The sequence below is a fragment of the Squalius cephalus genome, assembly GCF_949319135.1.
Source record: "Squalius cephalus genome assembly, chromosome: 4".
NCBI classification, from domain to species: Eukaryota; Metazoa; Chordata; class Actinopteri; order Cypriniformes; family Leuciscidae; genus Squalius; species Squalius cephalus.
The window spans coordinates 38749639-38776367 of NC_137125.1; the positions used below are offsets into that span (position 1 = coordinate 38749639).

At 35.5% G+C, this 26729-nt stretch overlaps 3 protein-coding genes across 7 annotated transcripts in view; 2 read left to right on the forward strand and 1 right to left on the reverse strand.

Moving 5' to 3' along the window:
• Window positions 1–64: 64 nt before the first annotated feature.
• Window positions 65–9144, forward strand: hcls1 (hematopoietic cell-specific Lyn substrate 1). The gene is made up of 17 exons (XM_079870227.1): window positions 65–183; window positions 750–833; window positions 1126–1199; window positions 1603–1732; window positions 2618–2728; window positions 2836–2890; window positions 2985–3095; window positions 3206–3316; window positions 3436–3546; window positions 4062–4117; window positions 4830–4899; window positions 5060–5208; window positions 5350–5487; window positions 7243–7405; window positions 7541–7615; window positions 7751–8079; window positions 8585–9144. The coding sequence occupies exons 2-16, from the start codon at window positions 750–752 to the stop codon at window positions 7882–7884; spliced, it is 1572 nt and encodes a 523-aa protein (XP_079726353.1). The 5' UTR covers window positions 65–183; the 3' UTR covers window positions 7885–8079; window positions 8585–9144.
• Window positions 8879–10487, reverse strand: llph (LLP homolog, long-term synaptic facilitation factor). Of its 2 annotated transcripts, none has more exons than XM_079870238.1 (3): window positions 10402–10487; window positions 9545–9769; window positions 8879–9456 (listed from the first exon to the last, which is right to left on the reverse strand). In XM_079870238.1, exons 2-3 carry the CDS (start codon window positions 9756–9758, stop codon window positions 9290–9292), a joined length of 381 nt encoding a protein of 126 aa, XP_079726364.1. In that variant the 5' UTR covers window positions 9759–9769; window positions 10402–10487; the 3' UTR covers window positions 8879–9289. The 2 variants fall into 2 exon arrangements, with proteins under 2 accessions (XP_079726364.1, XP_079726365.1); XM_079870239.1 differs by having other exon boundaries at window positions 9545–9759; window positions 10402–10468.
• A 33-nt stretch (window positions 10488–10520) lies between these two features.
• ppfia2 (PTPRF interacting protein alpha 2) overlaps window positions 10521–26729 on the forward strand; it is a 199689-nt gene continuing 183480 nt past the window's right edge. For 3 of the 4 annotated variants that reach the window (XM_079870217.1, XM_079870219.1, XM_079870220.1), the window contains exons 1-2: window positions 10521–10596; window positions 15337–15506. The gene's annotated coding sequence lies outside the window, so the exon portion shown is untranslated. Of the gene's footprint in view, window positions 10597–14594; window positions 14615–15336; window positions 15507–26729 lie in introns of those variants that run through there. The other variant, XM_079870218.1, reaches the window with a different exon arrangement.

The window sequence follows — 26729 nt, forward strand, 5'->3', positions numbered from 1 at the left end:
TTTTACCTTTTAATTTAATTGGTAAAAAATGCGCTGGTGGAAATCAGATGCGCGTGAACGCGCGCCCGACGCCTCTTCTGCGGTACGCGGCGCGCATTCGAGCGCAGGTCTGATCTGCTGTTTATCGTGCGCACTCATACTGATACTTAACGGACACAAAGCCGGGAATAAAACCGCTATAAAGTGAGTAACCATGATTATCTGCTCGTATTGTTATTACGGATACATAAAGAAAAACTAAACTTTAAGTCAGGAAGTGGGTGATACTAGTAATACATCGTGAGTTGCTAGAACTTTTTTTGTAGCAGGAAGTCAAATGTATATATTTTTGTACATTGCCTGTAACGGTACTATGCTTACATTACAGTGTTCACGGTCTGGGTTACTGTTGATTTAAAGTATTTTTCGTGAACAAGTCGTGAACATGCAAAAGTTTCTGATTCTCTAGAAAAAAGAGGAACTTGCAAAGTGCAACACTTGACTCTTGTTCCACTTATAGAGATTAAACGAAAATGTTTGTGTTTTTCATAAAACCATGTGGAATTACACCATTAAGATGTAATCATGATGTCTTACTCGTATTTTACTACTGCTTTACTCTTTATTACAATAAGCCACTTACTGAAATTTTACGTATTTATGAGTATATATATTTTTGATTTTAAGCATAATACATTTAAATACTCAAAAATATCTGTACATGAGGAAATGTAACATGAGCCATGACATCTTGGCTTCTCTTTCTACAGATGTGGAAAGCCGTGGTGGGACATGATGTTAGTGTGAAGGTCGAATCAGAGGGGGACGATTGGGAAACGGATCCAAATTTTGAGGTAAGCAAACAGGGATGATACTTAAAAGTTCTCTAAAACATTACTGTAAAGTACTAAGACACAAAACTGCTCCTGGAGGGTAACTGTCCTGCAGAGTTTTGCTCCAACCTGCCTCAACACAAATTCTAGTATGCCTAGACTAGTAAGACTTTGATTAGCTTCAGGTGTGTTTAATTGGGGTTGGAGCTGAACTCTACAGGACAGTGACCCTCCAGGAGCAGGATTAGACACCCCTGGTTTAGAGAGGTTAAGATTTCTATATTTTATATATAAAAATGTGTCTGTGTTTCAGAACGATGTCTCGGAGCAGGAGCAGAGATGGGGTGCCAGAACCATTGAAGGATCAGGCCGAAAAGAACACATCAGGTAACAGTGAAAAAAAAAAAGATCTCGAGATTTTAAATGAAATAGCAGGTTGCTTTAATGGCACCTTGTTGCAATGCATTGAACTGAAAGCACTGCTGAAAAGAGTGTCACTCTCTGCAGTGAGGAAATAGGAAGTAGAAATGCTGCCGACTTGAGTTGCATTTCCAAATATGGACTGATAAGTTCACGCTCACGTCATGTCAGAAGCGGAATAAGTTGTTGCACTGACACATGGCATTTTAAATATAGGATATATCTATATATTTTATTTTCATAATGTTCATGCTGAACACATAGATGAGCGCAAACAAATGCAAAGATTTGAGTGCATAACAAAAGTGCCACATTCCATGGTAAATATGCAGCATGTAGTAACATGCGATGTGCCTGTTTTTGTGTGCAGCATTGCAGATCTCAGGGAGAATGTGTCTCGGGAACATGAGGTGGTTAAGAAGAAAGAGATGGACCAGGGCCCTAAAGCCTCTTACGGCTACGGAGGGAAATTTGGAGTTGAGAAAGACAGAATGGACAAGGTTAGACTTGAGAACAGGCCAAAATGTGAAGGTGCCGTCACATTTATCGTTGCTCTGCAAATTTTCGCTCACTAAATCCAGTCATTTCAATAGGAATCCACACAACTGGGATTTTTTTTTTACGTGATGGCAAAAGATTTCCCTAGGCAAATTACTGCACTGATTTACAGAAAGCTGCTTGGTTGAAAGTGACTTCTGTGTGAGCTCTGCTTCATACATCGCTTCATTATTAATAATAGAAAATTGGCATCAAAACCTTACTGAAAATTCACTAATGTGACCGCACCTAATGTCTACATATTTATCGGAGTGTATACAGTAGTGTACAGTAACTCGTTTGTATACAGTAGTGGCCTAAAATGATGTCCGACCTAAGAAAATTGACATCTTCACCCTTTATTCAAATCATATTAAGAATTTGTTAACATTTTTTGTAAGGTTATTGCATAGTTGTGCTTGGAGTCATTGGCGATAACGCAATGAAACATGCCAAATTGTGCGGACATCGTTTTTAGCCAGCCTGTCATTCAAAGTAATTATGAACACATGCACACACAAAAAAGAGAAAACAAACAAAATATTAATAACTGATTATGGTGTAGTTAATGTAGGCTTTTTCCTGTGAGCTTTTTATTTTTCTATTATTTTTTTTCAAACCTGTTGCTGTAGTTGCCCTTTTTTGCCAAATAACTTCGTCAGATAAACACCTTAACCATATTTTAAAAATATAAAATATTTTCCACATATTTTGATGGTTAAATCAAACTTATAGGGTCATTAAAAACAAATATCCCCTCTGGACATCGCATTTGGCCACTACTGTATGTATGCATATTCAAATAACGCTATTATTTTGATGATGTTTGATGTGTTGAATTTTCCCAGGGTGCTTTAGGACACAACTATGTGGCGGACGTAGAACAGCACTCATCCCAGAAAGATGGAGCAAAGGGTTTTGGGGGGAAATATGGTGTTCAGAAGGACCGTGTGGACAAGGTTAGAAACCCTCTCATCACTGTCCTATGATTAATAATTTAATAAATGTGGTTGAATAATATGAATGAATAATTTTGAATCTCATTTTTCCCATTGATTCTCTACAGTCCGCCATGAGCTATGAGTATAAGGGTGAGGTTCAGCAGCATGCATCTCAGAAAGGTACTCATACATTCAAAACACTTCAGGCACTATGCATCTTCTCTTCTGTTTTATCTGTTCTTTCTATAATAGTCACTTCTTTACTGTTCATAAGATTACGCTAAAGGTTTTGGTGGCAAGTATGGTGTACAGAAAGAGAGAGTTGACAAGGCTGCCCTGGGTTACGACTACAAAGGCGAGACTGAGAAACACCAGTCGCAGAAAGGTCATTTCAATCTCTGCTGTTATTTAAACCAGCATCCTGGTCCTCGATCCATATTTTGTTGTCCTTTTGGTGGAAGAATTGTTTATAAAGCATTTTTGAACTTGTCACAGACTACTCAAAAGGCTTTGGAGGAAAATACGGTGTGGAAAAAGAAAAAGTTGACAAGGCTGCTTTGGGTTACGACTATAAAGGAGAAACGGAGAAACATCAGTCACAGAAAGGTACATTCAATCTCTGCTGTTATATTGACCAGCATCCTGGTCCTTGATCCTTACTGTGGCCTATTTTTAGTGGAGGAATAGTTTTTAATGCATATTTCTGTTTTCTGAACATCTCACAGACTATGCAAAAGGTTTTGGGGGAAAATACGGCGTGGAAAAAGAAAAGGTTGACAAGGCTGCTTTGGGTTACGACTACAAAGGAGAAACAGAGAAACATCAGTCACAGAAAGGTACTGTACATATTTCCTGAGATCATTTGACTGAGGGGAAACTCTCTCAAAACTCTTATTTATTCTGATGTTTTGTAATGATTGTAATAGCAGAGGCTGCATTGGTGTCACAAACTTGGCATCCATCTCTGAATGTTTGTCCTTTTAGGGTCCTGTGAACATGACTTTGGGGCCCCCTGCCACAACTAGTGCCCAATTTTCTTACTTTTTGTAACAAGGGTGACAAAAATTGTGTTTTCTATTATAAGATGATTGAAAATAGGAGCTGGGGGTCCTAGTGATTATCTTGTGCTGTATTCTCTGTCGGGTCATGCTTTATGCATTTTTCTGAGGGCCCTTATATTCATCTTCCTTTGCAAGTCTCGTGGCCTGAGGCTTTGAAGACCTCTGATAGTCAGAGGCTCTTGGGAACCAGTTCTGATTTTCCAGATAACTAATATGTCAAAGTTCATATCAAAACATGTGATGTATTAAACTGACAGCTGAAGCTAGAGATGCAACACTTGTTATTTCAGACTATGCAAAGGGTTTTGGAGGACGTTATGGAGTTGAAGCTGATCGCATGGACAAGGTACATCTCGAAGATTTTTATTATGCCATCATTATTTGTGTTGCACTTACAAGAAATAGTTGTGAGATAGTTACATTGCGAAAGTTACAATTACAAGAAACAAAGTTTCAATTGTGAAAAATAGTCACTTACGAGAAATATAATCACAGTTGTGAGATAGTCACATTGCTATATACGGCAAGTTGAAATTATGAGAAAAAAGTCACAATAGTGCGAAATAAAGTTGCACTTTCGAGAAATATAATCACAGTTGTGATATATAGTCACATTGCAATATATACGGCAAGTTGAAATTACGAGAAAAAAGTCTTAATTGTGTGATAAAGTTGCACTTACAAGAAATATAGTCACAGTTGTGAGATATATTCACACTGCAATATGTACGTTACGTTGCAATCGTGAGAAATAAAGTAGCACTTTTGGGAAATATAATCACAGTTGTGAGATAGTCACATACGGCAAGTATAATCGCAATTGTGAGATATAAAGTTGCACTTAAAAAGAAAAATAATCACAGCTGTAAGATATAAAGTCACAATGCGAGATTTACATAAAGGTGCAATTACGAAAAACAAGGTTGAAAAAGCGGAATGCATTGTGATACGGTGAGATATAAATTCTTTTTTACTGTAAGGCAAAAATTCCATACATTATTCATCTGGTTGGACAGTTTCCCAGTGAATGTACATTGAGTGTTTTTTTTTCCTCACAGAGTGCATCTTCCTTCAGTGAGATGGAGTCACCATCATCAGCTTATGAAAAGCCTCAAGCTTTCGAGGCCTGTGAGTGTTTGTTGTACAGGTCTTTGGAAATTATACATTTAATATGATTGGTTTTGAGTAGTGATGCAATGGCATTCATGCATTTTAACTGTTGAATAATGGTTCATATACTGTTCAGGGACACTGTAAATATTTGATTATCTGTTCTTGGTGTTTATAGCAACTGTAGGAGCTGGAAACCTTAAGGCTCGGTTTGAGAACATGGCGAAGTCCTCGGATGAAGAGAACAGGAAGAGAGCCGAGGAGGAGAGAGCCAGAAGACTTGCCAGAGAGAAGAGAGAACGGGAAGAGGCACATCGCAAACAAGAGGTACACATTTGATACATATATAGAAATGCTTGCTGCACTTTAATAGAAACGCATGACAACAATAGATAGCCCACCCACGCACACCAGCCTCTTCTTTTTCATACACTAATAAACACTTAGCTGATGATGTTCTTTTTTAAGGAGAAGAGCGAGCATGAACATGAAGAGGAGGAAGAGAATCAGAGACCTCCATCTGTGCCAGCACCCCGGAATCCCCCAGAGGCGTTGGTCAGAAGACTGCCTGAAATTCCCAGAGATGAACCAGAGACAGAAGCTCAGGCAAGACCCCTTTTGCTATATTGTTGTTGCTTGTTGCTATGGAAGCTTGTTTCCGCCAATGAATAATAAATAAATAATAATAATTGCGACTTTTTATCTCACAATTCTGACTTTTTTTCTCACAATTGCGATATATCAAGTCAGAATTGTGACTTTTTTTCTCACAATTGCGATATATCAAGTCAGAATTGTGACTTTTTTTCTCACAATTGCGATATATCAAGTCAGAATTGTGACTTTTTTTTCTCACAATTGCGAGATATGAAGTCAGAATTGTGAGAAATAGTCGCAATTTTGAGAAATAAAGTCGCAATTGCGAGATATAAAGTCAGAATTGCACGATATAAAGTCGCAATTGCGTGTTATAAACTATTCTGAGGTAAAAAAAAAAAAAAGTCTGTCTTTTTTTCCTTAGAATTGGACTTTATATCTCACAATTCTGAGAAAAGATGTCAGAATTGCGAGATATAAACTCGCAATTGCGTGTTATAAAGTCAGAATTGCGCGATATAAAGTCGCAATTGCGAGAAAAAAAGTCCGAATTCTGACTTTATAACACGCAATTCTGACTTTATATCTCGCAATTCTGACTTTATATTTCGCAATTCTGACTTTATAACATGCAATTGCGACTTTATTTCACGCAATTCTGACTTTATATCTCCCAATTCTGAGAAATAAAGTCAGAATTGCGAGATGTAAACTCGCAATTGTGAGATAAAAAGTCGCAATTATCTTTTAAAATGTTTTATTTTGTGGCGGAAACAAACAAGCTTCCATATGTTGCTCTTTTGAAATAAAAACAAACAAATGTTTAGACATACTCTAATGTTCACAACGCACAACTCCTACACAGACCATAAACGGAAACCAGTATGACATCACAACCATGAGCACATTAACATACTGATGCCCTCGTTTTTACATAAACATCTATTCAGTATCCAGCAACCTGGTGGGGCTTTAATTACTCATTTCACATGCGTACAGCCAATCATAACACCGATGATTTACATATACAGGTACAGTAGCAAAAAGAGTGTGTTAAATTCTAACAGTGACAGAATGTCCAAAAATGGTCATGTTCAAATGATAAAACTGTGGAATATTACCCCAAATTGTGAATTGTTTTCCAGATTCATTAATCGGAAACAACTCAGAACACTCTACGCTAACACTTTATTTTACAGTGTCCTTAGTACATATGTTACATTAACTTCAGAGGTGTAAAGTCCAGGTTCAGAAAGTAAAAGTCATCCTCAGTATTTTGTTCTAATTAGCACAGTTTTTCAGCCAGGAGATCAGCTGGCTCATGGGTAGAATAAACATATGGCAGGACTTTTACTTTCTGACCCCTGGACTTTACACCTCTGAACTTACTGTAATAATAACAGTAAATGATGCATAATTACATGCAACTAATCTTAAACCAAACCCTAATCCTATAATCCTATAGTGTGTACATGTAGTTAAAGAATGTTACTCAGTACTTAAATGTATAATTTCACTGCAATGAGAACACTTTAAAATAAAGCGTAACTGACCCTAGCAAACGCATAATATCGTGGTAAAACTACATAGAACCGCATAGAAGTGCCTACAAATTTTCTTCTGAAAAATTGAAACAATCTTATGGTTGATTCTTATGTACCAATAAAATGTAAGACACAATTAAGTCAAGTAATAAACTGTCGTAGTCTTTTTAAGATCATATACTAAGAGAATTGATCATCAGTTTCTCTGTGTGTGTTTCAGGTGGAGCAGCAGCCGGAATATGAGGACGTGCCATCTCTTCCGCCCCGCTCGGCTGACCTGATTGAAGAGGAGGAGGAGCCGGATCAAATATATTCTGAATGCGATCCTGACCCCATACCTCAGGACCAAGATTATGAGGATATTGGCCTGTGCACAACTGCAGGTTTGACACACACTATTTACTACATGTATTCACTGTGTGGGAAGTGTGATCAAGATGGTTCAAATTACAATTGCTATACATTTTTGTGATTGTTAACAGCTGTAGTTCCTCATTGTTTTTTTTTGTTTTTTTCAGTGACTGTTGATAATGATTATGAAGATCTAAGTGGAGGGGGAGTTACAGCCAAAGCCATTTATGACTACCAAGGAGGTACGCACAACCATAACAGCAACTGATTAATGACATTGAATAGTTTCTTAACTGACTCTAAATAACTATGTAATTTATTTTCTGAGCGTTTGTAGTTTTAGTTTAGTATTATGAATTTCAATCATACTTTTGCAGAGGCCAGTGATGAGATCTCCTTCATGCCAGATGACATCATCACTAACATTGAGATGGTGGACGAGGGTTGGTGGAAAGGAACGTGTCATGGTCGCACAGGCCTGTTTCCTGCCACCTTTGTGGAGCCCATGTAGTTACTAATGATCAATGATCAAATGTATGTTTATTAGCCACTTGCAGACAATTATCTTTTATTTCATTTTTCTATGACATACAAGTGCAATATACTAACATGTTTTAATAACTGAACAACATTTTCCTTTCAAGTCACATGGTTAGTTACCAGATAACGTGGACATGAACTGTTTTCTATAAAGATGTTAGATTGGGTATATATATATATATATATATATATATATATATATATATATATATATATATATATATATATATATATGATTATTTGCACTACCGTTCAAAAGTTTGGGGTCGGTTTTGTAGTGTTTTTGAAAGCAGTTTTTATGTTCACCATGGCTGCATTTATTTGATCAAAAATACAGTAAAATAAAGTAACATTATGAAATATGACAATTCTTTTGTCATATATTTTAAAATGTAGTTTATTTATGTGATGGCTAAGCTGAATTTTCAGCATCATTACTCCAGTCTTCAATCATTCTAATATTAGTTAGTTGCTCAAGAAACATTTATTATTATGATCAATGCTGAAAACAGTTGTGCTGCTTAGGAAACCATGACCATTTTTTGTCCAGAATTGTTTAATGAAAGTATACAGCATTTATTTGAATTTTTACTGTCACATTTGATCTATTTAATACATTAGTGCTGATTAAAATGATGAATTTCTCTATAAAAATGTATTTTGAACGGTAGTGTATATATTATGACACATGCAATAAATGTCTAACTAGTCATATTTTTCAATGACGTTTTTGCCACGGTCCGAATTTTAAAACAAAACGTTTGGTAGCAGTAATATTTTAAGTTGTTAGCTGTTAATTTCAAACTTTATTGCAATTATAAAGACTTTTGCTTGGTAAAGAGATTTACCATTGTGCTTTATAGATACACATAATTTTATGCTTCAAGATTTATATGCCAAGCAACTGGCTTTTGCGCTTTTCTTTCTTTGTTATGCATGTGGTGACCACAAAATAAAAGACAACATTTCCCATGAGATATATTGGATTTATTAAGATAAAAAAGGATGCACATCCATAATTATTCTGTCTGCAAAGAAAATACATAATACTTCACAACTTTAAAGTAAAGCAGACCCACAGAATGACATGGATTGGAGTAGAGAAAAACAAGACTTTTATTGGAAGAGTCAGTCGTGTGTGGTACGCTGAATGCAGGTAACGTACAGTGTTTTTACTCTCCATCACATCGCACAGTGTCTGTCACCAACAGATCACAATTACATTTTACAATTGCAAACACTGTAAAGAATATCTCTGCACGAGGTCATGCAAAAAGTCCATAGAAACGTACAAACTGTACATGAAAGTGATGCACAGCGAGGCTCCGATGCAGCTGACACTGGAATAATGTCCATGCTCAAGCAGTTCAGTTCATCTACCAGGCGAGACCCTTCTTCGTCTTAGGCTTTCCTTTTTTAGCCAAACGTTTGGCTTTCACTTTCTTCGCCTCCCTTTGGTTCATCCAGACCGGATACCGTCCTTGATCGTCCAACATTGTCTTTTTATTGCGTTTAGTGTCCAAATCCATCTTTCCACCATCTTCTGCAGAGCAACAACATATAAAATTGTATATAATAAAATAAAACACTTAGTATAACTAGAAGTGCTAAATGTTTCTATAAAAGCTCACCATCTTCTTCATGCATCTCTGCATCTTTTGATTTCTCCTTCACTTTCTCAGGTGGCACCACGGTGGCGATCTCAGCTACATCTTTCATGGTGATCTCTCCTTTCTCTCCCTGACCCAGCACTGTTTTGAGTCGTGCCAGTTCTTTGGGGGCATTTTTCTTTCTTTTCTCCGCCCTCATCTTCCTCCTCCACTTGCTGCGTAAACTCTTTGCCATCCTGATGGAAACTAGGGTGAGAAAAAAGACCTATATATGCAGTGCACACACACATATATACATATATAATATTAAGTAAAGGATACTTTCTCTCTCTCTCTCTCTCTCTATCTATATATATAAATATAAAATCCACAGAGATATAAGTATCCTTTTCTTCCTGGGCTGAAAAACACCATGTTTCCTTGATATTTCCACATGTTTGGTATCTCCCTCATTAGACATCTGAATCGCCTCAATAGCGCATTAATAGAGTAGCCTATATGACCCATGACTCCTGTAGCCTGTCAATCTAGTGAAACACCTAACGTTACGTTAAATTGTGTAAATTGGTCACTACATAAGCACTAATACATATCAGACATGACAACCTCACATATCTGTTGTCATCTTCATAACCAATCACCCGTATATATTTGAGTATTTTCAGAATCAAGAGATTTGTGTAAGAAAACTCAGCTGAAAACGAAGATTATTGTTAGCCTGTTAGCCACCTCATATGCAAAACTAGCTTTCTACTTTAACAGACATCACGTAAAAGCACCACTTATAGACGTAATTATTGCCAATATACGGACGAATATATTTATTCTGTGTTTACACATCTTCAAAGCTGTATTTATATTCGCAGTGTGTAACTTACAAGGATCTTCACACCGCCTCTGGATACACGTGTATCTGTGTACAGCTGCCGCTAAGGAAAAGTTCTGTTACGACAGTTCCTGATTTGCGACAAAACATCCCATGTTGACGGCTCGTGAGTGTCGCGCGCTTACTCCAGTAGATGGCGACAGAACTGCGGCCTACTTTCAAAATCTTAAACATTTCAAAATTGCAGGTGAGTTAAAGTACAAACATACCGGTGAAATATATTGTAAATGATGTCCTCCTTCCAAATGAAGCTTTGTCTTCATTTAGAGGTTAATTCCAGCTTTAAATGCCGAGACAACTATTAGTAAGTTGATTTATCCCCAAAATGTGTAAACACTGTTGCTCTGTGCCCTAAGCTCTGTTTGTTTTGACCAGCCCAGTATGTCGGCTTTTGGCTGAACTAACAGTGGTGTTGGACAAACTGTTTGTGTGACTCATGGCTGATGGAGGGAAGACGGGAAAACTCATTTGACAAATATAATTATTTTTTTGCAATTCCATGTGGTGAGGTTAGCAGTGCTGAAATTACAACAGCCATAGCTCGACAATGCATTTTTTCTTTACTGTGTTGAGTGTTGACCAAGGGGTCAAGGTTTGGTGGGTTAGCATTGTAGATGCAGATTTGCAAATACTACATTATATTATTGTAGATTTTTGGCCACTGTTTATCTTTGACATTAGTGTTTCAGAATGTGTTGTCATGATGCAAATTTGGTGTGTTTTCCTGAAGAAAAAAAAGTTTGTTAATATATATATATATATATATATATATGTATATGTATATATATATATATATGTATATGTATATATATATATGTATATATATATATGTATGTATATATATATATGTATATATGTATATATATGTATATATGTATATATGTATATATATGTATATATGTATATATGTATATATGTATATATATGTATATATGTATATATATGTATATATGTATATATGTATATATGTATGTATATATATATATATGTATGTATATATATATATGTATATATGTATGTATATATATATATGTATATATGTATATATGTATATGTATATATGTATATATGTATATATATATATATATATATATATGTATATATGTATATATGTATATATGTATATATATGTATATATGTATATATGTATATATATATATATATGTATATATGTATATATATATATATATGTATATATGTATATATATATATATATATATGTATATATGTGTATATATATATATATATGTATATATATATATATGTATATATGTATATATATATATATATATATATATATATATATATATATATATATATATGTATATATATATATATATATATATATATATATGTATATATGTATATATATATATATGTATATATATATATATATATATATATATGTATATATGTATATATATATATATATATGTATATATGTATATATATGGAGTACACTAGCACAGGGGTTTTCAAATGGTCTGGGGACTCAGAAAAGGTTCTATGAGGTCTGTAAAAAAGCTGAGATAAAATTTGTGATTTTATTATTACATAATCTTTTTTGTTTTCTTTCTTTCTTTTTTTGTAGGGCTGTCAAAGTGTAAAACTGCCCTGCAAAGATATAGATATATATTAGGGCTGTCAAAAGATTAATCGCGATTAATCGCATCCAAAATAAAAGTTTGTGTTTACATAATATATGTGTGTGTACTGTGTATAATTATTTTCTATATATAAATACACACACATGCATGTATATATTTAAGAAAAATGTTGATTTTTGTATAATTTATATATAAAAAAATTATATTTATATATAATATAAATTATATATAAATATATACAGTATATGTATGCAAATATTTCTGTGTATTTATATATACAAAATAATTATACACAGTACAAACACATATATTATGCAAACACAAACTTTTATTTTGGATGTGATTAATCGCGATTAATCTTTTGACAGCCCTAATATATATATATATATATATATATATATATATATATATATATACTGTGAACAATTCTATACAACTAACTGAATTGAAATTGTTTCTCTAAAAATATGCACTTGATACAAAGTAAATATTTTCTAGATTATTTGTATTTTTATATTTTATTTGAATTAATGTTAATTTTATTTATTAAATTATTTGAATTAATGTCAATTTTTATTTATTTGAATTAATACTAATTTGAAGTATTTATTTATTTGAATTATTTATTTTTAATTTATTATTTTATTTAAATTCTAATTGAGTGTATAGGTTTTTATATATGAAAATATATAGCTGCCTTCATATTTTAGGAGAGGGGGTCCCTTTCAAGGGGATCATTATATTTGGGGGCACATAGGATCAAAATGTTTGAAAACCCCTGCATTAGCATAGTTTAGATACAATCATTTTTATTTTATTTTTTATTGATTCTTGATTATCTGATCATTGGTTATCTAGCAAAGAACGAGGATGCTAATAGAAACACGAGTAATGTGTGATTTGATTCTTGGAGCTCTCTTCTTTCTCATAATATTTCCTTTGAAATGCCCCTTTCTATTTTTAAACTCTATTGAAAAACGAGGTGGTAGCAGTAAATTGAATGAGGTTGTTTATGGTTTTTGAGATTACACACACACACACACACACACACACACACACACACACACACACACACACACACACACACACACACACGTCTGTACTGAACCTTGCAGTACTTTGTACGTGAGCAGATTAGTGTAACTCCAATGTTGGATGGAAGAGAGATTAGTTCTGTTCTTCTCACACACAAAACAAATACACACACGGAAAATAATTAGACAGGCTTTTGTTCTACATGGATGGTGGATATTGTTCTTCTCTGATATTGGGTGTCAGGAATCGTCTCGGGATATGTTTAACAGTCCTGATATTTCCCTCATGTTAACATCATTAGCACATTTACAGTGGACTCCTTTTAGCTTTTCTATAAACAACACCCAGTGTTGTATTACCCCTCTACAGCTCCACAACTAAGTAGATTTTGGTAACACTTCATGGATAAAGTAAACATACGGAGCATAACCTGCAACCAGTCTGCCATGGGACCAGCAAACGCTCACATCAGGAACGAAAACTGAAAGGCCCATCTGCTGGGCTGTCCCAGTGACATTGCCCTTGGCAGTCAGCTGAGGTCTCTTTGTAGAGGGGGGAATTGTGTACCTTGTTGTGTGTTTGTTTTGAATCCCCCAATTAGGGTTCCTTCAGTGAGAGTGATGCGTCTGTGTGGAATAATTAAGTCCCAGGACATCATGTTCTGAAATGATCAGCATGCAAACGGCATACACAAACACACACAGTCTGCAGCTCTCTTGCACACCCGCTCACTACTTGTACCGAATGCGTTGTCTCATTGGGTGTGTGAATGTAGCATGGACAATATTTTGTTATAATTTGAGCCTTTTACATGCTTTTACATGGACAATATTTTGTTATAATTGAACCAAGATACATTTATTTGAGAAGCAAAAGTCTTACTGAAAAATGTTAATGCTCAAAATGGGGTCAGATTTTTTTTATTTTTGTTTACCTCACTGAGGTAAATCTTTTCTTGTTTTAAACTACAATTCACTTAATTTTGACGTTTTTTGTTAAGAAAACAAGACCTAATATTTTAAGTAATTGTGCTTCTCTGAATATATCTTTATTCAAGATTTGTTAGATCTTTTAAAGGAAAAATAAGACAAAATACTCAGCAAGATGTTGCAACAATGCTGTTGTTGTTGAGCATGTTAGCTAATCTTATTCTAAAAATAAAATAAATAAATGTACATATTGGGTAACATTGGTAAATGTTTTACTATTTTATAGATTTTTGGTATTAAATAAAATATAGCTATTTATAATATCAACATTTCTTTACATTTGTCAGTGAATATTTTACCGAGCTACAATTTCACCTAATATGTATGTGTGCTATTATTTAGTTTGTTTATTAGCCTAGTATGTTACCATCAACCTAATTTGGAAGTTGAGTTTCTTAAGGTGCACTATTTGTGTGTTGTGCGATTCCCTTTGTTTGTTCCAGTGTTTTTTCCTTCCGCTGTCACGCATCTCGACTCTCGAGCTTTTTTGCATTTTCGGTTGTTTTCCTTTGAAAACATGCGCTAGTCCGACGTCCTTGACCAATGCAATCCCGTCTTTTGCAGCGTCTTGCACGTGAGTGATACGGCATTTTTAAAAACAGCACTAAAGTTAAAGGGGTCATGAACTGGCTTTTTTATATTTTTTTATATTATTGTCTGAGGTCAACTTATGACGTTCGCTTGGTTTTTACATTAAAAAACATAGCTCTTGAAACACTCGGTTTTTATGGGCGTGCCGCATTGAGGACTTGGAAGTAAACGCCCACTGCTATGATTGGATTACAGTTTTGCACATTATAATGAGTTTCATGTAATGCGCGAATCGATGGGCGGGGCTAAACAGGCAGTGTTGAAGTAGGCGTTGATCTTCTCCTGCGGAGGCGGGGTTTGATACCCTTTGACGTCATAGATCCCCACTCTGAAAAATCTGTCGTTCGCTGTGCCTGGTGTCAATAAAAGCTTTTATTGGACTAACAAGGAAGTTTTCAGTTTTGAAACTTACAGGATATTTTTATAGTATGATGACCTCTTATATGTCAAAAGCTCAAGGAAAATTTGATTTCTCAGTTCATCACCCCTTTAAAATAAGTTCAACTTTTCCCACACTCCACTGCCCTGCATCTTGCGGTTTTAAACACAAAAACGTGTTCTGTGTGAATGGCTTTTTAGAAGGTAACACAACAGACACCCAGGCAGCTCAGATATGGGAACAGGGCTACAGTCGCCGAAAGTAAAATAAAAGAACTGAGGTCCCTTCACTTCTTGTTCATTCATTGTTTCTCTTGCTGCTCTTAGGATTGCCATCATCATCCCCAAGCCTCTGGTATCCAGTAGAGACAGCTGACGCATCAGCTTCGGCCTGATACACTGTCATGTGCGGCGTAAACGCTCAGGAGGGACGTTGCTCTTGGTTTTGGTCTCCATGGAGCTTAACTATAAAGGCAAGCATCGACTGAACAACCCAGGTGAAAAAATCCAAACTAGAAATGAAATGTGAATCCTCTATTTTGTAGGATTTTGTCTCAAGACAGTTTCTCATTTCCAGGTCTACCCTACTATCTTTGCTGGGTGGGTTTTCTTATACAGAATATGAGACTTTCACCCCTCATAACCTGCTTCTCCTTGTAAAAAAAAAATATAGAAAGAATCTAGATTAGTTCTGGGGCATTTTTATTATGATATCATAATAACACACGACTGCCGTGAGTGTTGTTAAAGGCCAGTTTATCACTGTATTATTAGGAATTTCACACTACAACCGCAGGCTACGTTCCCCAATCTCTATTACTTTTTCATCATGGGGAAGTTGATTACCCCATAATGGTGGGTTATATGACTCTCTCTCTCTCTCTGTGTGTGTGTTTGGTTCAAGGCTGCATTGGTGGTCTGTGTACTTTTTTATTGTGGTTGCTTCTGGTTTTAAAAATCAATTTGTTGAGTGAGGTTTATCAGCGTGCCTGTAGCATTTTTTTTTTTTTTTTATCCCACATATTGACTCGCGATGTGAAGAATGTTATTGAATTGCTTTAATACAGTTATCTCTGTGCCATCTAATTGCAATTAAAAATTGTTTGGACAATGTACATGTGCATCTGCATCTAATACTTAAAGGAGAACTCCGGTCAATTTTAACATTGAGCTCATTTTTTTGTACATTTGGAGTGCTGTCAATACAGAGAACAACGACAAAAATCGGTGTTGCCTACACCGAGTTATTCTATTTTTAAAATTTACACCCTGTTGACTTCAATGGGGCAAGTACTAAACCTGCTTTTAGCCTCTTAACATCCTTGATGTGTCATTACAAGTGCACAGAAAATGTGAGTGATTCCTTCTGAGTGAACACGAGTGAGTCTGACTGCAGTAGATGTGAAAGAAATGTATAAAAATGATGTTATTTAAGCCAGCGCAAATACCTTTGTTTACATCCTGTTTTTCGGTTGAAGTCCAAAGTAGTCGATTGCAGAGTTCACACACATAGGTTTAATACCTATGATCACGCGCGTGAACTCGGCAATCGACTACTTTGGACTTCAACCGAAAAACAGGATGTAAACAAAGGTATTTGCGCTGGCTTAAATAACATCATTTTTATACATATCTTTCACATCTACTGCAGTCAGATTCACTCGTGTTCACTCTGAAGGAATCACTCACATTTTCTGTGCACTTGTAATGACACATCAAGGATGTTAAGAGGCTAAAAGCAGGTTTAGTACTTGCCCCATTGAAGTCAACAGGGTGCAAATTTTAAAAATAGAATAACTCGGTGTAGGCAACACCGATTTTTGTCGTTGTTCTCTGTATTGACAGCACTCCAAATGTACAAAAAAATGAGCTCAATGTTAAAATTGACCGGAGTTCTCCTTTAACAGCTGTAGAATTTTGCATACCTGCTGGTGAGGTTATAGAAAATCAAATTTAATGTCAAGTTCAACTTGCAAAAGTACATGATATGAAAAAAGTTGCCATCTGCAAACAATTCATAAAAAAGTGTTTCTTAGAACTGAACTGATCCAGAACGAAACTGGTTAAAATGTCATTTTTTTTAGAGAGTTACCGATAAACCATTTAAACTAGTGGGTTTCACCCTTTTTGACTAAAGGCCCGTTCACACCAAGGACGATAACTATAAAGATAACGATAAAGATATAATTCTAAAAATCGTTCTCCATATTAAAGAATAACAGAGTTCACACCACAACTATAACGATAAAGATATGAGGAACGATATCGTTGGGATCACTTTCAGAACGATTTTTTTCCAGCTGTCGAACGATAAAACACTGACAGCCAATCAGAATCCATTCTAATTTAAAGGTCTCGCGCATTTAAAATGGATCTGGATCATCCGGGCGCGCACGTGCTTAGAATAAAAAGACCGTTATCGGTCGTTGGTGTGGACGCATATATAGTTATCTTTATCGTTATCTTTATAGTTATCGTCCTTGGTGTGAACGGGCCTTAAGTCTAATGATTCATTTGTGTTTCAAGCATTGTAAATATTATTTTAGTTTGATCTTGTTTTTTTTTTGTTTTTTTTAAGCATTTTAATTTAGAGTAAGATTACTTTAATTCAGTAGTGGACAAGAGTGATATCCGGCCTATATGAAAATTGACATCTTCACCCTTTAGTCAAATATTATTAAAATGTGTTACAGAAATTATGTGGGCGTAGTGTTTGGCCAGGCTGTCATACAAAGAAATTATGAACACATGCAAAAACAAGAGAGAACAAACAAAAGATTAATAACTGGGGTCAATGTATGCTATTTCCTGTGAGCTTTCTGTTTTTAAATGCTTCTATTTTTTTTTTGCATAAATAAAAAGCTGTAGTTTGCCTTTTTTTGCCAAATAATTTGTCAGATAAGTACCTTAACCAAGTTTAGTGTTTTTTGTTCTTCATTAAGGTCATTAAAAACAAATATCCTCTCCGGACATCACTTTTGACCTCTTGTAATAATGTATTCATTTAAATACTTTTAAGTAATCCATAACAGTTTGATGAGGCCCCCTGTTTTAGAGCCACTAGTTTAAATAATTATATGAATTTTTTTTACTGAAGTTCACACTTAAATGTCACAATTTAATGGGTTTACTGCTAATAATGCATGTTATGTCACAATAGAGTATCTTAATCTGCATATTTTCTGAGATATCCTAGTGGCACATACTTCATATTAAACCCTACGTTTTTTTAAGGTCTGTCCAACATGTGCACTCATCTCACACTAATCTGTAATCAAGTGATGTAAACATTATGGCAAACAAGATGCATATGTACAAGACAGCAATGCACTCCAATTCAGTGAGCTAATAGTGTGTAAGCGGTCCATCTGTGCTGTTGCTCATGTGCTGCTCTTGTTAACTCACTTTTTAGCGGCCAAATTAACCTTGGAAGGTGGATTTGAACATTTCCATCCGCTTAAAGAAATCTTACCCTGCTTCCAACAAAACTACCAGGGAAAACAAAAAAATCTGGACTATGCATCACTGTATGTTTAAGTGAGAATCAATGCAAACACGCTTATATTGTAGTGAGGACTAGTACTGTTGTGATTAATTATTCATGACCATTATTAAGCCATCGATGGCATGTGCATAAATCGTCAGTTTGAATACATGTTGCCATGGTGAAGTGATTAAAATGGATGGAATTTGAATTTAGAATTAGTGATTAGAATTTCCTGAAAGAAATCACAGTGCTTGAAAGGCCACTTTGCCATATGTCATGACATTCAGCATGTAACTTTATGTACTGTTTATATGTATTGGGTTTTGGGTATATAATTAAATATATGCAAGGAAAACAAGACCAATCAGTCATGCTAATAGATGAAGACCAAATTAATTATTTATGCAAATGAATTATGCAAATACCAATGATGCCATCACTGTTGGTCACATTTTGAATGCTGAACATTCAAGTAATGTAAAAACAGATGTATTTAAAAAATAATACACACGTAAGGCTAGTTATATACAAAAGGGTTTAAATGGAGTTTGTATGTAATGCATTACTAGTCTTACATTTAATACCCTTAAATAGAATGTTTGAGGAATATTTTTCTTATAGAATCCTATGAAATGTCCTTCATAAATATGGCCATCCAAATTTGCATATCATAATGCTGATTGAGTTATATAATTCTGATTAATTTTACTAATTTCTTCAGTAGAAATCACTTTCGGGTTCGTATATCCAGGTTTTTCTAGACAGTGGGAATTCCTGTCATTCAAAGAAAAAAACTTTTTGTACAGAATAAGAAATATACTTGCAGTCTACAGATTGCCATTTTGAATTTGCCCTGAAGAAGGCCACAGAGGCCGAAACATGTTGGCATGTTTTTTAATGGATAGCCAAGTTTAAATAAAGGCTTTTTAAACCTATATTCCTTTTGAGTGCCTCAGAACTATTGTTTATTTGGGAAACATTTTTGGATCTCCAAGCTGAAGAGCACCAGAGGAACACACCTCTCAATACCCAAGTAGCACTCCTAGTAACTCGTTTGTGGAAGAAATATACTTTTTTTGGTTTATCTTATTGCTGCAAAGAGGTTAGCAACTCATTAAAGCAAAATCCACATTAGCAAAAAGACTAAATGTGACTATTTTGGGCAACACATTTAATTTTACTGTAGTTTTACCAATTATATTTTAGACGACCATCAAACTCTGATTTACGTGTAGGGCTTGTAAATCAGTTCTCATTGGGAAATGTTTCTTAGTGAGAATGCTGTGATACGAGTTCCACACATTCTGCTTACACTTGCATTTCGTGACCCGTTTCATGGCACTGTCACCATCTTGTTTCATAATCACTCAATCAGCACATGTTGTCATCCGCTGCTGCACATTCTTACCTTGAGGTGACACTTGTTCTATACCTTCAGAGTAGGCCACTTATATAAGCCTTGCTTTTCTGCGCTCGCTCACTGCTCCTGCCCAGCAGGGGGAGCAACACCTGGAGGGCCTGAATGTGCAGATGTACAGTTGGGTGGCTGCTACATGAGTGTGCAGGAATATACCAGGCTGAGTGCTCTGCCCTGGGCTTCAGTGCCCACTACTGCCCATCTGGGGACACTGGCAGGCCACCACAAATTCAGCTCACACCACTGCACAGGCGCTGAGGGTCGTTGCATTTGTCCATTTCTGTAGATGTTTCAGACAATGCATAAAACATTAAAGACATGTCTGAACATCTCATTTAAATGAAAATATATTTTTTTATATATAGGTGTGTTTATGTATATATTGGGCTATATAATTGTCAGAATGAGAAAAATTCTATTTATTTAAATATATATAGTATAAGTATTTGTTTAATATATATTAACAAATTGCTTTAGCACACTAACAATATAAAACCCAATGATGTAATTTGCCTATCAGTTATTAAATACAATATCACACATAATAGTTTTTTTTAAACTGATATATGTATGTAATGTTTTCATGTTGTTATCGTACTAAAAGGAAGTTGTTAAAATATTACTTGGAAATTATTTACTTTTTAAGTTGTCAGAAATTAAATTTTAAAGATTTGTTTCTTACTGTAAAATAGTTGTAAAATGCTACTGTTGTCAATAGAAAATAGACAATTTGATGATGCAAATGTAAAAAAAATACATAATTCAGTAATGCTTTAAGTCCACCTTAACTTGACATCTCTAAAACTGAATTATTACTCCCTAGCACCACTTGCGATCCTTCAGCTAGAAAACCCTTTCCTTAAAAGACAACACAAAAGATGACATATTGCTCAGAGCCTAATGCTGCAATCAATAACACTGACAGTATTGATCATTTTTGTTGTATAGAATGAAGTTCTCACATCTCCGTAAAACATCTTGTTTGCAGTGATCCTGTGGAAGCTTTGCCACGATAGTGTGTATTAGCGTATTGCAGTGTTTTAGAAACTCCCTCGCAGATGGCTGTATTTCAAAAAAAAAAAAAAAAAGAAAAAAAGCAGGAATATGCATGTTTTCTTCTAGAATGAGAAGGCTGACTCTGCTTTTGCAGAGATTAATATTCCTGCTCACCATTTGCATTCTGTTAATAGATGTCTCTTCAAAAGTTTCTTCAACACTTTTGGCCCTGTGGACTTTTATAAAAGTAAATCTTGAGCACATTTTCACACTATTATACAATGTCCTAGAGTGTATCACAGGAGAATTGACATTTTATTCTAAAATTAATTAAAAAAAATTCTCCACACAACTACCACACTCAAAATATTTATTTAACAGGACGTTGGTGGAGATTGTTTTGGAACAAAGAGTAGTCGTCTCCTGTGCTTTGCTAAGGCTACTTCATAGCTAGAATTTTATGTATCGTGAATATTATTTTACAAATTTTGCGTAATTTGACAGCTCGATTGGAAATGACACAATCATTTTCTGTTCACAAGTTTTTTCACACATATCAAACATGCTCTTCACTGGAACGGTTTTGTTCTTTGGTAAACAACTACGCAAACTTTACAAAAACACTTCGTTATCAGGAGTAAAATTGTTAATTGTTGTGAAAATGACACCTAAATTATGCAAAAAATGCATATAAATCGTTTTCACGCAATAAAAATGGTGGTTTTTGGTTGTTTCACTTTTTGTTTGATTAACATATTTCTATGCTGAACACTTAGAACTATGACAATCTAAAGTTTCTATGATGGATTTTCATACTTTTCAAATGCAAATGCTAAAATAGAAAAAATAAAAGACGAAGTTATGAAAAGTTTTCAAAAGAGTTCTGTGATTTTTGGCTGTTTTTTTTACAAATAACTGTACTTTGGAGGGAACTGTTCCAACTTAAAAAACAAGCACTTTTGACAGCATCCCTTACATTAATTTCAATCAGTCCCTTGGTCTGTAAAATAAAACAAAACTTGTACAGTAATGCACTTTCACTGGAAGTCTGTGGGGTGAGACTTTACACAGGCTTTGGGAAACTGGGTATTTAAAAATGTGAGAATCTAAGACATTTTTATATGTAGTTCTTAGCAGTTACTGGCATGTCTGCAACTCTCCATCATCCTGACTAGATACAGACCTTTGACTGTATTTACACAGAAATGATGTGACAGGTCGGTGATGAATGGGATCGGGAGGACTTTCCCCATTGCTGTTTTCCAGGATCTGGCCGCGCTCCAGAGCTGACGGGACTCTGAGCTCAGAGGGTCCCTGTACAGCTCAGGTGGATTACTGTAAATCGATCACAGAATTGATGGGACTCCAAGCTTTCGCCTTAGCCTGACAAAGACAAATGCACTTAGTGAATAACGATTAGAAAATGCTAACGATACCTTTGCGACAGATCAAATAGTTTCACTGTGATCTGTCTGAGTTTGATTTAATTGGCTCATGTGATTTATTTACTTCTTCATAGTAAATCAGTGCTCACCATATATCAAGCCTGCTTAGTGGTCTTTTCTCATAGTCTAGACTGACGGTTTGCTCTAGTGCTCATGCATGGGCACTATCAACATCCTGCCTTTATGCTGAGTCGGTTAGCTTTGTTCGGCATCTGTTGCCTAGCAACACGTTTTCCTGCCCAGTTTAATGTTCTGCTGCCTCAACAGTGAAGAGTCGCATCTATGTGTTTTGTGTCTCCCTCTTCACACACCCCTTACTCAAATAGAGTGGTGCAGGGATGATGTATTTTTGTAGGCCAACACCCTGAAATGATTTTCATTTTATTTTATTTCATTTTAGCACTTCCGTTTCCATCGTCCTGAAGTAAATGGGTTTTTTGAAAGGGTTTTTGGTTAAAGGGATAGTTCACTTTGAAATTAAATTTTGGTATGTTTTAGCTTACCTCAAGGGCATCCAAGATGTAGGTGTCTTTGTTTCCGCAGTAGTTTCAATTTTGATATTTTTAGGTCAAACCGTTCTTGTCTGTCAGTCATATAATGCAGGTCTATGGTCACTATCTCAAAGAGCATGCACAGAGAAGTCCAAACTAAACAATTCCCCATCGTAAGTACACAATGATGGCCTAAGACACGAAACGAGCGGTTTGTGTGAGAAAACGAACAGTATTTATTAGTAATTTCACTTAAATGGCAAATGAAAATTACCTATGAATTGTCATTTAAGTGAAATTACTGAACTTAAATATACAAGCTTGATAAAAATGATCATTCTAGAAGAAAATTTCAGATGGCACTTTTGCATCTGAACTCTTCATATATTTTTTTAACATTTTATTACATTCAAAATGTCGACTAATTCCTGTCGCTTTCATAAAACGATGACCACACAATACAAATATAAAGCACAAAATATATGTATTAATATGGTAATTCAGTGAAGTAAAATCATTGAATTCCATCCTTCCTCTAGAAAAGTAGTCCCTGACAGTGTAACATCCCTCATCTGATGGAGCTCAAATAAAAACAGGCTGAGAATTGTCTGCCGAGTCTGCCTAAGATTTAAGAAGCGGCAAGGGTGCGGCCTCAAAATCGAATGAAGTAGACAGAAGGGGTCACACATACTTCATATATATGAATCAATTATTGTAGCATTATGTAGCAGATGCATCAGATGACGTTGTTTTTATCTGATTAGGTGGTGAGGTCTGCAGGTGTTGAGCTAGTGGGTGGATGTCGGTGACTGTTTTCGCCTGTCATCAGCTTGCGGAAAACAACAGGTGGTGCAGTGCAGAAAGAGATGCTATATAACCTCTGCAGAAAGCTATTCTGAGCCTCATTCTCCCATCCACAGATTCACTGCAATTTCACGATGCACACCCTCTATGGGAATCGACAGCATATACCTCCAATCCGTCAGATTACCATCTCCTGTTCTCTCTGTATTTTTTTTTTGTCTGTTTCAAATATAGGCTATTTCAGGATATGAAAGACCACACCAGCTAACACGGCACAACCAATGCCACATTCATCTCTGATCACCACCCACAACTCACGCCTTTAACTGTAATTTGAAAAGGCGGATTAGATTGCATCTCTTCTGCTGTAGCAGACAGTCCGTGTTAAATATTGCTTTATAACACCTAGGGCACCCATTTCTGTCTAATACTCAATGTTGTACTGCCTAATATTTGAGATTCATTAGTATTGCTTGCACTGAACTCAAGATGAGAGTTTAAACCTAACAAATGTGAATGAATTTTAGAAATGTTGACTTGGCACCTAACTGAAATAAATTTAAATACTAAAATTGCTAAAACTGAAAAAGAAATAAAACAGACAAAAACTGAAATAAACCTGAAATAGTTCAAGCTAAATAAAAATTACAAAATCACAGCACAATTCCTGAAACTTGAACCAAAATTAAGATGAAAACTGATAATTGATTAAATTCAAAACATTACAAATTATACTAAAATAACATTGGTTTATTTGGTTAATTTCTTGAATTATTTGAATCCAGTGATAGTTTCAAAGCTGTGTAAGATCAGTATCTTACATGATTTTATTTTTCTATTAAATTTTTTCAGTGTTTTCAGATGAAATCTGTTTTCAACTAGAAGATTTAGTGCATATTTGTCCCTTGTGATTGATATTTTGTGTTCTTCTCTGTAATACGTTTTTCCATCTCAGGTGTAACACTTACTTTACAGAATCTGAACTTAATGTGTGTGTAGAGGTGGATGTGTGTGAAATTATCTGCTCAATAGAGAGTGAAGACAGTCTGCATGGTGGCAGTGTGTGTGGGAGTTTAAACACAGCACTGTAAATGAATGAATCTTTCGTTTTTAAAATACATTTTCAGAGTCAGACTCGATCGGATCAGGGACAGATTCTGACAGCATTCCACGGAGATTCACATGCTATTATCCATATACAACTTCATAGCCTATGTAATATATAAGTGGTGTTTTTCATTGGCCTTATTTATGTTTCAGAGCCATGTGCCATAACAGAAAGCGTTTCAGCGACTATATATGGAGTGATTTAAACAAGCTTCATGTTTCACCTGCCTACGGGTTGTCAGAAGCTTTAAAAGGTAGTTACTTGTTGAGGTTTTGGCAGCATTGAAATGGCCAGTGGTGACAGGATCTTTATAATATACCTAGGCTTGTGGGGTCTTCTGACACTTTGTGAAATTGATATTGATTTTGTTATTGGGGTGCGCTATAGTGACCAATGAAGAACTGAAAGGCAACTGTGCAGGCAATATTCACAGTGACATATTGTTGGATTCTTGTTATTTTTTTTGATTTCTCCAAGTCTTTTTTCCATTGTTGTGAATTGCAGTCTTATTTGTTGAGTTGAACTGTTGAAAATGTGCTACCACATTTTTGCCAAGACTGGTTGCCCACTGAAGCTAAGCAGGGCTGAGCCTGGTCAGTACCTGGATAGGAGACCTCCTGGGAAAAACTAGGTTGCTGTTGGAAAAGGTGTTAGTGGGGCCAGTAGGGGGTGCTCACCCTGTGGTCTGTGTCGGTCCTAATGCCCCACTATACTGTCAAAAAGCACCGTCCTTCGGATGAGACGTTAAACTGAGGTCCTGACTCTCTGTGGTCAACTCTCTGTTATACCACCCCTTTAATATCAGGTTCAGGCAGCATTTTAACCTTGCTGAGATGATTTGAAAGAAGCAATTAGACTAATATTTATAGATGCAGGTAAATATTTTGATAATCTCTAAACATTCAAATTTCATCCGAAGCTCTCATAAACTAATCTCTTTGATTTTCTGTCAATAAAATGGATTATATTTCATGGCAGATAAATACCTCACGTTAGCCGTCAAGCAAGCTGCAAAGCTGAATAATTCAAATTAAACTGCAAAAACTGAGGAAAAGAGGCAATTACCTATATTTTTTATAGCCATAATGCTGTTATAAATTCAGTGCATTCAGTGCTGTCACATTTTCCGTTGTAGTTCAGGTTTGGTGTAGATTGTGAGGCAGTGTGCGGTAAGCTCTGGTGGTCCTGTGTGATTTGAGCGTGGTTACGCACACACACTGAGAGCTCAGTCACAAGGGTATGTGACGCCGTCCTTGTGACTGAGATCTCAGTGTGTATGCGAATTTATGGCTGTGACAGACGTCAACAAAGGCCCCACGTTCCCCATCGATCTCATGGCGTGTGAGTGACAGCTTTTGTCAGCGAGCGCATACTTATCAAGAGGGTTTATGTAAAAAATAAAAAAAGCTGAAAATGGATGTTAGGTGCATTTGCCTGATGTTTGCCTTCTGTGAGAGTAGATGCTAGTCTTTAGATGCTTAGAGACTAAGGAGAGGAAGAGCTAACAGGTTTAGCTAACATCAACAGCAAAGAATTGCTGCTTTTTCTTTTACGTTTTTGTTTTAACTAAAAACCTCATATGTAATACAGACCAGATCACAATGTCTTATGACCAAGTAGCAAAATGTACATTGACTTTTGAAGTCTACATGAGAACGAGGTTTTTCTCAGGTTTGGGAATGTCTTTTTACAGTCAGAAGTGCTGAGCCTTTGATTTAGACTCTTAAGCTGAAGGACCAGTATTAGACATCTGATCTGACAATATTCAAAGCTCAGTAGGAATCACAGTCTTCTCCAGCATGAGACAGTCAGCACGCTCTATAACATGTATATCCACAGCATGGGGTCCAATTAAAAAAAGGTCCTCTTCAGTTTCCAATTGCCGTGCTGTGTGACATAAAGGTTAATATCTCCCATGTACTTGTAACTGTGTATTTTATGTTCTGTCAGTGAAGAGCTGACTTTAGCGTCA

Excerpts from the sequence above, each read along its gene's own strand:
- hcls1 (XM_079870227.1), top strand. The coding sequence starts at position 750 with ATGTGGAAAGCCGTGGTGGGACATGATGTTAGTGTGAAGGTCGAATCA. Across the intron at positions 3,096-3,205 it reads GAAACACCAGTCGCAGAAAG|ACTACTCAAAAGGCTTTGGA; the intron begins GTCATTTCAATC and ends AACTTGTCACAG. Across the intron at positions 7,616-7,750 it reads CATTTATGACTACCAAGGAG|AGGCCAGTGATGAGATCTCC; the intron begins GTACGCACAACC and ends ATACTTTTGCAG.
- llph (XM_079870238.1), bottom strand. The coding sequence starts at position 9,758 with ATGGCAAAGAGTTTACGCAGCAAGTGGAGGAGGAAGATGAGGGCGGAG. Across the intron at positions 9,457-9,544 it reads AGAGATGCATGAAGAAGATG|AAGATGGTGGAAAGATGGAT; the intron begins GTGAGCTTTTAT and ends GTTGCTCTGCAG.